The 12,839-nt window shown below is 45.6% G+C and overlaps 1 protein-coding gene across 12 annotated transcripts in view; it reads left to right on the forward strand.

Annotated features, from left to right (window-relative positions):
- Window positions 1-12,839, forward strand: part of LOC146180296 (P-selectin-like) — a 103,493-nt gene that overhangs the window by 85,061 nt on the left and 5,593 nt on the right. For 8 of the 12 annotated variants that reach the window (XM_084579519.1, XM_084579517.1, XM_084579523.1 and 5 more), the window contains 3 exons: window positions 4,653-4,832; window positions 7,790-7,855; window positions 12,317-12,484. In XM_084579519.1, coding sequence (XP_084435645.1) covers window positions 4,653-4,832; window positions 7,790-7,855; window positions 12,317-12,484 — 414 coding nt within the window. Of the gene's footprint in view, window positions 1-4,652; window positions 4,833-7,789; window positions 7,856-11,954; window positions 12,172-12,316; window positions 12,485-12,839 lie in introns of those variants that run through there. The other 4 variants (XR_014700821.1, XR_014700822.1, XM_084579521.1 and 1 more) reach the window with 4 other exon arrangements.

Consider the following 12,839-nt stretch of genomic DNA (forward strand, 5'->3'; position numbering starts at 1 on the left):
AGTTTGTGCTTTACAATTGAGACATTGTAGCATGGCTTCCTTGTATTTTGATCTTGTGGCTCCTGCTTCAACATTGTATGCCTCTATTTTAAATCGCATTTCAAGAGCAACACGAAAAAATGGGGGTGCCCAATGCCTCTTTTGTACAGCCTTCGAGTACTGACTTACAGCAGCCTACTGTCCCATCCAGTCTTTGCTGCATCGATTGTTTGTGTGGTGGGTTGTTAATTAAATGGAGTGTACGTGAAAAAAAGTCTGCTCTCAGTGACATGGCAAAAATACACAGGTTTGCAATGCTTGCAGCACCAGATGCTGTGAGCTAACTGCAGCGGTGCTATTCATGAGCGCTGCTGGCTGTGGTCGTGCGCTGCTCTCTGGTCATCACTAGGCTTGGTTTGTTTCACATCGAAGCCATGATGGATGGGGCTCTGGAATTGGCCAGTGCAATAGTAGATAGTCAATGCATGGCACTGCCATATTGTGAAACCTATTGCTTCATAATAAAATAAGGATATAAGTTCAGCAACCCCGCAGCAGTGGGCCTAATGCGTACAAGCTGACTGCGTAGGCTGAATGGCCTACCCTGACAGTAGCTGATATGCGGCTGTGAGTAGAAACGTCTTTGTATCGCAGCAGTCACTTCTACCAGCAACTCAGTACGTGTCAGCGATCCCCACTTTTGACGTTATTTTATCCCAGGGGTTATTATTTACACAAAAAACAAATTCTAGCATGCTGGTCGCGGGATCCACCATAGAGAAGGTGTAGGCGTGGACTGTTTGTGGGAGTATAGTCTAGAATTCGGTGGAAGCTTGTCTGGTCAGGAATGGTAATGAACTTGGTTTGTGGGAGGTTTGCCAACGGAGGCAGTGGTACTGTCGGACTGTGCCTACATGACCTGTTGCTGTACCTTCGGATGGCTTTCGAAACACTGCGTTGCAAATCACTTCAATATTTTAAAAGGCTGCTTGCTCTCTCCATAATTGCGTCGGTTGGTTTATTACTACCAACTCCCCATCGGTTGCTGTAATCGAGGACGGTGGCAGCCTGTGTGACAATGGTGAACCACAATTTGTGATAACTGCGGTTGAGTTGGGGGAGTCTTCTAAATGTTTGACAGCACCATTCCCTCTTCGAGTTATTGATCAATTTGCTCTCGCTGTACCGTCTGTTCTGCTGACTTTCCTGGTTAGCTCAGTTGGTAGAGCAACTGCCCCGGAGAGGCAATGACCCCGGGTTTGATCCCCAGACCAGGACGAATTTTTCTTTAACTATGAAGTTTCTGAGAAAGCTGTATAGCTTTCCTCTGCAGCCATGTGGCATTGCTTGGGTGGATGTCAGAGTAATTACTCCACCTTGGGGGATTCTCTTAAATATTTGACTAGTTAGGTAACCACGGTTAAGAATATTCGCTGTTAGGCTGCCCATGTGACAAGGGTAATATAGGGCTCGATGCCCATCGCAGTGGTAATGGCCAGCAGTCGCGCTTCGAGCTCGAGAGTCCATCATAGCACACAATGCGGATGCCAGCCTCTGCAAACCGAATGTCAGCTGATGCTCTCATGGATGAGATGTAGTCGCCAAGCAGTTTTCTTTATTTTTTCTGGTGCCTGGTACTGTTAAGTTGAGGGGAGAGAGGAGGAGCAGCATTTTTAATCACAGATATCGCTGGTGTTAATGAAGCTAGCTAAAAAATTCTTGCCACTGAGGGACAGGAAATACCTCTCATTCGCTTTGCTTAACCTTATTTTAGGCATTTCTTCGTCCTTTTAAGTTGGTTCTGGGGGAAAGGATTGCGCAGTAAGTCTTCACTCAAGGTCATTCCAAAGTTGCAGCCCGAGTCTAAAGCTTTACACTCTAAAACCTTTGACAGAGCTCTTAGGTGATGTCATTGTTCCTTGGATCATTATAAGATTAGAGCGCAAAAAAACCACACATAGAGTAATGACACACAGCACAGACACTTATGGGAGCCTGATATTAAATGTAGTTATGTATCTCCATATTGCCACAAAACATTCAAAGCTCTATTTGTTGCCGTTTTAGCAGCCGCTGGCATGCGGCCTTATCACTGATTCTGCACACATATCAATTCTGTATTCTCTGTTCATGCTCGTTGCCGCCAGCTGCAGCTTTATCAGTTTCTTTGTTGCACAAGATGCACCGAGATGTATCTCGAAGACTCTGGCCACTCGCTTGTGTTTCTGCAATGTTGTGCTAGTCACCGGTTGCGGTTCTATCTCGATCTTTCTTTGCAGCCTTTCAATCGAGCGCTGACGCGTGAAACCAGCATTCGTAGATCGACAACTGCTGAGCACGATTATTGCTATCGCTGCCGCCGATTGCTCAGTTCTTTTGTGGGCAAAAGTCAGCCCAATAAAGAGTTGATTCCTGCGAAGATCAAGTCTCCTCATTGGTTGCCAACGGCAATGTCACCACCACGTGACAAAATCCGCCTCTCTGCTGCCAACATTGGGAGGTTCAGCATGGTGGCTGTGCTGGCTTTTTAAAATTTGATGTCATTTTAAAATATTTGCGCATCAGCTGGAGGTAATAATAGGACCGGTATTTCCGTTAATAGTGCCACTAGTGTCAGTGCATTGAAATTTGAAGTCTCTTTTTGGTGTCTCTGAGGCTAATTGAAATGGACCAATGTGAGTAGGGTACCGCTTTATAATTGCCAAGAGTGCACGCTCACTGGAAGTGAAAAATAATTACATATGAAATACAGATATAGGCATAATTTGCCTATTTTGCAAGTAAATTGAATGCATTGATGCTGATTTTAAGGCATATTTCCCATTGGCTACAACGCTGTCCACTTCCAAACTGTGGCAACTCATTGTTTTTGGTGTAAACATCGGAAGTTTGAATTGCATTACAGGAGCATTTTAAAGAATTTCTCGCAGGTAATTGCTTCTTTTGCTGCTGGACAAGCGTGTGCGTGCCAGACAGAGCCACAGAGCCAATTTTTTACTGAGAACTATGATCAAGTGGAATTGTCCTGAGTGCTGCTTTTAGAGGCATAAATACGAAGGGTGATGAAAAGGCTTGAAATTCAGTTGGAAACAGCAACGCAAGCTGTGAAAAGTAATATGAAAAGTTTATTGTTGAGAGTCAAGAAGAAAGCAAGATGGGTGATGGAACATGTGTGAGTTTTTTGCATCCTAGTAAAAAAAAAAAAAAAAAGAAAAAAAAAAGAAACATAAGCATGCACAAAGCATGCAGGTTGAAGTAAATATAATGGTCGTTAAATTTCCCCCACTACCGTTGCCTTAGCTTAGAATCCTGTCCGTCACTGACAGGATTCTAAGCTAAGGCAACGGTAGTGGGGGAAATTTGGAAGCTTGCGAACATCAGGTGGCTGTAGCTGGCACATTTGGACATGTTTAGGATGATGGTTCACTGAGGAGGCAGATGCTCAGTCACTGCAGCTTGGGTACCACTCATGAGCCTGCATTACTTGCTTGGCAACTATGAAATGTTGGATTCTGTTGCCAAGCAGGAGTGCATGGCCATATTTGAATGGTGTTTTAATTGCGAAAGCACCAAAATACTGGACGGACCCTCCACTGAGGTGGGATTGGTAGCTTTCTCAGCACAGGGATCAGCTCTTTTGTTATTTCCCATTCTGAGTCTCCTGATCTGACTATATGAAGGAGCGCTGAACAAGGCTAAAGGGAACATCACTGGCGGGAGTTTAAATACGCTTCTTCTTCGCAAGAAGAAAGCTGAGGTGGGGATGGGTGAGAAGAAACCTACTTTGAAGCTTAATGCAACCAGCGAACAAAACGGAACACAAGAAGAAGGAGTACACAGGACAAAACAGTGTACGCGTGTAGGCGGAAAAAGTAAAAAGAAATTTCCCTGTGTCGATGCATTTTGGTTGTGGGGGGGGAGGCTGTTGGTTGAGTGTCTCATCACGTGGGTGTTACGCGCTAATACGCATGTGTCGTTTGGCTTCTTGGGTGTGCCACTCTCCAATAAAACTTCAGTTGTTAGTCCAGCGCTGTCCTGTGTACTCCTTCTTCTTGTGTTCTGTTTTTATTCGCTGGTTGCTTTATGCTTGATTCGAACCAACTAGCCTGCATGGCCACCCTGTTGCAGTTTAAACCTACTTTCTTCTCACCCATCCTCCCCCTCCACACTCCTTGACCTGCTTTCTTCTCACCCACTTTCCCCCTCCCCAGCTTTTCTTCTTCGAAAGAAAAAGCGTATTTAAACCCCTGCCAGTGATGATCGCTTTGCCCAGACGAAGACAAGTCCACTTGTTGAAATGTTGGCTTGACATGCGAACCCTTTACCCTTGTTCAGTGCTCCTTCATACCGTGTAAACTATCTTCTTCCTCTCGTTCTACCTGATCTGACTATGATGTATAATATGCCATAATTTTGTTGGTGATACTTTTGGTGAACATACAGCGAGGAACCGGAAATGTGGGGCTGACTGTGTACAGTCTCATTACTTGGTATTCTCATGGTCTCTGCACTATCAAAAAGTTTAATTCTCAACCTGGCGTACGATGCAGAGCAAACTGATTGAGAGGCCTTGATGCATCAGTTTTTTACCTCCCTCGCTCCATTTTTCTTGCCCTTAGTTGACCTCCTTCTGGGAGACTAGCTTGCGGCTTCTCTAGAAGAAAATATTTCAGGGGGTTGCCATCCACTATCACCACTGCTGCATGGTCGTATCATTGGTGACACTGGTGACAAAGTTTACAAGATTGGTGTCACTGTCATCTACGACTGCGATGACGGCAGCAAGACTACTGTCAAGTGCATCGAGCCTGGCAGATGGGTCCCAGAGCCGCCAACATGCTCTGCAAAAACAAGTTTGTCTACTATCAGTGTTGCTCACCCCCCTATTTTTCTGCCTTCAATACACGACGCCTCATGCATCTTCCTCTTTTTTTCTGTGTAGCTTTGCCTTTTCTTGTAATGCAACAGCTTGTCTGTCAGTAGTTATCTCCAGCATGGCTTGTGTCAGAATTGGTGCAGTTTTTATTGCTCCTTTTTCACGCATTCCTCGCATGTTGGTGCCAAAATGCTATCTGGTCTGCATGTTTTTTTTTTTGTTGAGTCTTCTTTTCCATCCAGGCACATATTTGCACATGGCTCGTGTTCACCTTGTGGGCCTGCTTCAGCATTGTGTAGCCAGCGACATGTTATTTCTTTGCCTGCTTTGCCTGCGTATTGCTTTGCCTGGTCTTCTTTGATCAAGCTTGCCGTAAAGGCAACACAGTTCATTTTATATCCTAATGTCAAATTGGTGATCTTTCATGTTGTTTTCATGTGCACTGCCTTGATTGCACCTTCTTCCTTTCTCTCACTACTTTGGCTCGATATGGGGCATTGAGAGTGCTTTCTCATTGCATTCCTTCTTTTTCATCTCAGAGCAGCTTTGCAGCTTGAGATTCATGAATCCTACTCTGTCGCATGGCTGCTTGGAAGCGCTATCTTTTTGGAAAAAGTATGGTCGAAAATTGTGCTCCTGCTAAAACTAAGCCCGAATACAATACAGTCTCTCTCTCTGGAACGCAATACAGTCGAACCCGGATATATCGAACTCGAAGGGGATCGCGAAATAGTTCGATATATCGATAATTCGATATACAGAAATTGGCTTGGGACGACACTTACGATGCGAAAAAACAATACTGTATTTGTCGCGTAATCAACTCACTCACATAATGAACCCACCCTCCACTTTTGCACTCGAGAATTTGAAAAAAAATAAAAAACGCGTTAAGACCAGCTCGCTCACTGCAAGCGATTAAGCGATCTCAGTGACGAGCCGCAGCGACAAAGCAAAAAATTTCCAACTTGTTGGAACTGCGTCCCTCTGCTGTACGAGCCACCCCAGCAGCTCAAAACAAGGTTTCTGTGTTGCCTTGGCGGAAATCACCAGCGTTATTGCTTGCATGTCGCACTCCGTTTTGGTGGTCTCATCCACAGCTCATTTCTTGGCAGCGTGCCAAGATGCTGCGCAGGGATAAAGTCGCGGCGTGTTTATCTTTTGATAGCTCCTGCTGCGGCGGGGAGCGAACTTGGCAGACTGCCCGTGATGGCTTGATTGCACAAGCCTGGTTCGATTTATCACGCCGCGTTTGGGGTGGGCGTAGTCTGCTGCCACAAAGTCATTGGAAAGTAGCTGCAAATGCTGTTTGAAGCGAAAAATGCTAAAAGCCGGTGTCATGATCACAGCTGACCGCGTGCTTTCGTTGATTCATACATGCAAGAATAAATGACTCCTGCAAAAAAAAAAAAAAAGAAAAAAGAAGCCACTTCGTAACGTCATATCTTACGCTACGCCGCGCGTACAGCACAGCAATAAAAACAAACGACTCTCGCAAAAAAAAAAAAAAAATTGTCGCTTTTTAATTTTCCTAAGGGTCATAGCCACGTCAGCTGCCGCGCGCAGAGGGTTCGCAACACACGCTGGAGAAAGTGTCCGACGTTCTGGCTGAAAACGGGCTGAGCTGGCTTGATGCATGCGTAGCGCGTGCTACTGCGAACGAAGGCCGGGAAAAAGGAAGGAGAGAGATAGTTCAGCAAAAGAATGGGCACACCCTTGCGCTTCGCTCTATCGCGTTTTTCCCCTGTCGTTCCCACCGGTTCTTTCTGGTTCATTCACGCACATGGCTTGCAAACGTCACATGCTGGCACGCGGGAAACGATAACCGCAGATGCGCGCGCCTTTGGGGAATGGGCGCGGCGCTGCCCTAGCCGAACTCAGTTCAGTTCAGTCGTTCAGTCATGTCCGACTCTTCGTGACCCTATGGACCATGTCACGCCATGCTTTCCGGTCTCTCACTATCTTCCTAACATCACATAACTTCATCTGCAGTGCCTCGAGGATGCCATCTAACCATCGCGTTCGCTGCCTACCCCTTCTCCGGCGACCCTCAACCTTTCCCAACATCAAATCTTTCTCCAGCGACTCCTCTCTTCTCATTAGATGACCAAAGTAGCTGAGCTTTAACTTAATTTGACCCTCCAATGAGCAGTCAGGGTTTATGGTCGACAATATCGACTGATTTGATCTTCTGGCAGTCCAAGGAACTCTCAAGAGTCTTCGCCAGCACCACAATTCAAACGCGTCAATTCTTCGGCGGTCAGCCTTTTTCACAGTCCAGCTCTCGCATCTATACATCACAACTGGAAAGACCATAGCACGAGTTATACGGATCTTGGTTGGCAGACTAATGTCTCTGCTCTTTACTAGGCGGTCAAGGCTAACCATTGCTCTCTTTCCCAGAAGCAGGCGTCTCCTAATTTCATGGCTGCAGTCTCTTCCGAGGTAATCTTGGAGCCCAAGAAGAGAAAATCTGTCACAGCTTCCACTTCTTGTCCATTGATGCTCCAGGACTTGATAGGGCAAGACGCCATGATCTTTGTCTTTTTAATGTTCAGTTTAAGCCCAAACTTCTCACTCTCTGCGATGCGATGATGCGATGTGATGCGATGTTCTTTGGGTAAGGCACACTTTCCAGTGCGTGGTGCGGAGTTCGATATACCGAACGACCGGTGAAATTGAGTTCGATATATGACGCGGCTTTCCTATACTTTTACATGGGATTTTCAAGGGGATATTCCGTAAGTTCGATATAACCAAAATTCGATATATCCGGGTTCGACTGTATTATGCATTTCTTCGTCTTGGCCCTATTGGTTTTCCTGCTTCTCTTGTGTTTTGGCTTCTTTTTTTGGTCCTTTTCTTGCTGATTGCTGAGGCTGCTTAACATCTGGTAAAGTTTTTATTTTTGCCCTCTCATTTGCCAAATTATAGCGCCAGCAACGCCCAAGCCCAAGACTTCTTCAACAACCAGTACCACCATGCATCCGCCGCCGTCCCGTTAGTATTGAAGATGACCTTTTCTTATTATTTTCTTCAATTTGCTGGTTGCATAAGTGTAAAACTGGAAAATGGTCAACACATTTGCTGATAAAAAAAGAGGCATGCAGGAAATATGACTCGAAACTCTCACGTAGACATACACTTAACAGGACATAGTCTCACATGTTTTTTTATGCACATAATGTGCCCAGCTCTGTGCACTCTCTGAACAAGCCTGTGCATTTTAAATGTTGATTTCACCCATTACATATGAAAAAGCAATGGACAGTGAAGCATTGATCCAAGCCTCCCTTGATAAGTTGAGGTGGGGAGACAATGACACTTAGGCTATGAAACACGCACTCCTTGAAATCCAAGAAAAAAGATTTTTGATCTCTTCCTTCACTGACACCAATGCCTGTGAAGTTATGTGAAGCCTTGTGGAAGCTGCCTTTTATTCATACTCGGGGATATTGGGCCACACGATTGAGCTGTGCAGAAGAATGTATCCCGTGGCTCCAGTATTCCTTGTCACACAAGTATAAATTACCACAGGCGACTCGTGATGCAGTTAATACTAGCTGGGCCTGCTAATTTATTTATTCATTTATTTATATACCCTAAAGGCCCTTTCAGGCATTACATGGGGGGGAGGAGTCACATGAACAAAGTTGGTTATAACAGGCACATAAGTAACAATTGCACTTAAGGATCAGAGAGGAGGAAAAGAAAGAAAAAAAAACAACTAAGTCATTCAGGTCGCTATTTTTCTTCTTTTTTTTTATACAGTAGTTATATGACCTAAGCAATGAACAAGAAATAACACAGCACTACACATCAAAGAAAAAAAAGTAATGAGCATTACAAAATATTATTAAGATAAGTCAGTTTAACATTCAATTCCCTCCAAAGCCTTGAGGAATGAACTATGGTCAGGTATGGTAGCGACATCTGCTGGCAAACTGTTCCATTGTGAAATAGCAAGTAGCAGTGGTAAATATTTAAACAGATTTGTGCGCGCATGTACGGGGTTGATTTTAAATGGATGGTCTACGCGAGCAGATATGTGGGGGGCAGGGCGAATGAACGTTTTTCGAAAGTCTGATGAACCATGGTATAGTTTGTACATGAAAGATAGGCGGGCATTTCGTCGCCTAGTCTCAAGGGGCAATAAATTAAATCGTTGCTTGATACTGTTTACGCTAGTTGGGTAGGAATAATCGTGGGCAATAAACCTGGCTGCTTTACTCTGTAGAGATTCAATGGAGTTTGCTAAGTAAGCTTGATGAGGGTGCCAAAGGATGGATGCATATTCAAGCTGAGACCTGACAAGTGTTGTATAGGCTAGGAGTTTCGTTTTTCCACTCTTTTTCCACTCACTAATTGCAGTTGAATCCCGCCACAACGAATACCGCCACAACGAAATTTCCGCGACAACGAATAATTTTTTATTCCCCGCGAGTATCCTATAAGAATTAATGGCCTAAATTTCTCTGCACAACGAACCATTTTTGCAGAGCGTTTCCGCTTCAACGAAATTTTCGCGTTCAAAATCGAAACCGAAACTAGTTTTATTGGCGAGAAGTCCATGTCAAATCCAAAGCCACATTAAGCATGAAATCACGTGATTGCAGTTCCGCCATTTTGGCTTTGTGTCGTGGTCGCGTTGTTCACTCGCTGCCTTTCTCTTCGACAACGACGAGTTTTCATCCGCAGGACACGATGGCAACGCAAGTGAAAAAACGCAAAACTCTTTCCCTTGAGCAAAAAGCTCAAATAATCGCCCAAGCAGAAAGCGGAAGGAAGAAAGCGGCAATTGCTGAAGACTTCGGAATTCCTGCACGTTCGCTGTCAACGATTCTAGGCAATAAGGACAGCGTGAGAATGGCACTTGCTTCAGGCACATCCTCGAAGCACAAAATGGTGACGCGGCCCCTCCATGAAGAGTTGGACAAAGCAGTGCATGCGTGGTTTGTGGAAGCACGAGCCAGCAACGTCCCCCTGTCCGGAAGCATCGTCCAGCAGAAAGCCTTGAACTATGCATGCCTACTTGGCATTGATGATTTTAAAGCCAGCATTGGCTGGCTAAACCGTTTCAAGGCCCGCCATAACATCGTTGGAAAAGTGTTGTGCGGCGAGTCAATGTCAGCAGACGTGGACGGAGCAGCTGCTTGGAAGGCGAGTAACATGGCCGGAATTTTAAGCAACTTCGCGCCTGCAGACATTTACAACGCCGACGAGACCGGGCTATTCTACGAGATGTTGCCGGCTAGGACGCTCGACTTCAAGGGGCAGCGCTGTCACGGCGGCAAACACAGCAAAAAACGCATCACAGTGCTGCTTTGCACAAACATGGATGGCTCGGACAAGCGTCCGCCGTTAGTCATAGGCAAAAGTGCCAAGCCGCGCTGTTTTAAGGGAACTCGTAGCCTACCTGTGCAGTACAAGGCGAACAACAAGTCATGGATGACCCGCGCTATTTTCACCGAGTGGATGATGGCATTCGACCGCGACATGAAGCGGCAGGGCCGTAAAGTTTGCTTGCTTTTGGACAATTGTTCAGCGCATCACTCCGACGAAGTCAAGCTCACTAACACGGAGCTGAGGTTTTTCCCTCCCAATTGCACGTCTGTCTTACAGCCTCTCGATCAGGGCGTGATTCTTAGCCTGAAGCGCGCTTACCGCGGGAGGTTAATTCAGCGGCTGCTTTTTAACACTGAAACTGGCCGAGACACGAAGGTGGACTTGTACGTGGCACTGCAGATTATGTCTGCTGCCTGGAGCACACTGGGGCGCTCAGTAATTGTGAACTGTTTCAGGCACGCCGGATTTGCCGAAGGTCGACCCGTACACTCTGCTGGCCTAACACCAGGCGTTACAGACGACGACGAAGAGGCGTCACCGGCTCCGGGGATCGCGGCCGCCTGGAAAACGCTGGGAGAAATAGGAACCGTGCCGCCTAATCTCGAGCTCGACGAATACATCGGCGCTGACGCTTGTTTTGTTGTTCACGAAGATGTGAGTGATGAGCAGATCATAAAAGCTGCCCGGAATGATAAGGACTCTTCCGATGAAGAAGACGACGACGTACAGGAAGCACCGGCTGCGGCAACCGCCGTACAGGTGATGGACGCTTTTGATGTCATCAGGAATTTCGTTGCTGTCCGAGACGACGATGTTGCAATGGGTTTGCTGACCGAGTGCGAAAATCGCGTGACGGCGTTGCTCGCCGTGAAGCGTAAGCAAACCAAGCTTACAGAATTTTGGCATTAAACGCCTTTGCTGCTGCTTGGGCAATTCTTTCTGCGTTTCACGTCAAATTTTTGCGATAACGAAGTTCCGCGAGAACGAATTTTTTTTCGTGCACCGTGAATTTCGTTATAGCGGGATTCAACTGTGGTACCAGCCAATAGATATTTGATGCCAGAAGAGAGTAACAGTGTAATAGCATTCTTTTGCGGTATCAACATGCTGATCAGTTTCATTTGTTTCTCTGGTGTAAAGGTGCACATTTGTTTTTGTTTTTTCTGTTTATCTGGTGGCATTGTACAGTACATTTTTTTCAAGTTGACGACCTCTGCAGCTTTAATATCAAGGGCACGTGTTTTGACTGACTGGCTAGGAGGTCTAGGGTGGCCTCACAGAGTACTTAGCAGACTAGTAAAACTTCTTTGTCCGGCAGTTACTTATTCCACCAGAAAGGAAAAAAAGAAAGGGTGGCTGGGAAGTATGTTGTCGTGCTCTTTAGAGCATTCCAAGAGATGACGTTTTATAGACTGTATTTTGGCTAATTAATGATATGCAGCTCATGTCACAAACCTAACGCACACGTTTGTTTCTCTGCCCCTTTTTTCACCCTCTCACCTTTCTCTCCCTGTTCTGTGGTGTCTGGTTTCTGTGCTCATTATATTCTCCCATCTTTCACTTGGCTCTCAAATGGCTTCCTTTTTGTTTTTCCTTCTGTTATACCACACGGTGTCGGTCTTGTGCGAACTTTACAATGCAATGCTTGTGCTTCCCATCCTTTCTGCGATTTTATGCTAATCACTCTTCATTTTGCTTTCCATGTGGTATCTCTCCTGCACATTTCTTGCCTTCTTTCACCTTTTTCTGCAAGTGGGTTTACTTCTGCTGCTACTGTTCTGCTTTTGTGTGACACAAAATTGATATGCGGCCTTGTCTCTCTGCCAAACTCACGTTTTTGCTTGCACCGGCCATGAATCTCTCTTTGACACCTGGTATTCTTGGTTTGATGCCCTGGCAACAATTCTCATTTTTGGCACCTGACCCTGACTTTCCTTGTTTTACGTCGTTAACTGGCTGCCGCCATCATGGTTTGTATTTTCCTATCTGTTCTTTTCTTTTGCTTATTTCTTTCCTTGGTTTGGCTCCTCCCTTCCCCCCTCTTTCCTGAATTCTGCATCCTCTTCTCTCCCCCAAACCTCTGCACCTTGAACGATTGGACATTTTGCGCCACAGAGTGTAGCCCTCTATCAAGCCCAACAAATGGCAAGCTGTTCAGCGCTGGCGGGTTTGGAGTGAATGCATCAGTCATCTTTAGCTGCGACGAAGGTTACACACTGCGTGGGTCAACGACTCTCGTGTGCAGGCCTACGGGTGCCTGGGATCCTCCAACAATGCCAACTTGTGAGTAATTTCTCTTGCCAGCCTACCAGTTTTCGTTACCTCTTGCGAAGTTTTCAAATTTTTTGGACGAGGTTGGTAGTGAAGTATTCATTTTCAGAAGCTATTTAATTCAGCAACCATTTGGAAAGTAACTGCAGGCTCTTTCTTTCTGGTGCTTGTTGAAAGCACTGCATTAGCATACCTAGCTCCATGTGATGTTTGAACATAGAAAAGTTATTAATGTAGTAAACTTCTCAGGAAAATTCCAGTCTTAGCTATCATTGTGCCCAAAATTCATTCATGAAATCTTGAAAGGAAAATTTAGCCCATGTGATGTTCAGTGCATGCTGGCATCTCCCGGCACATAGGTGCCTTT

The sequence above is a fragment of the Amblyomma maculatum genome, chromosome 9 (genome assembly GCF_055883805.1).
Source record: "Amblyomma maculatum isolate TAMU_Amacu chromosome 9, ASM5588380v1, whole genome shotgun sequence".
In the NCBI taxonomy this organism is placed as follows: Eukaryota; Metazoa; Arthropoda; class Arachnida; order Ixodida; family Ixodidae; genus Amblyomma; species Amblyomma maculatum.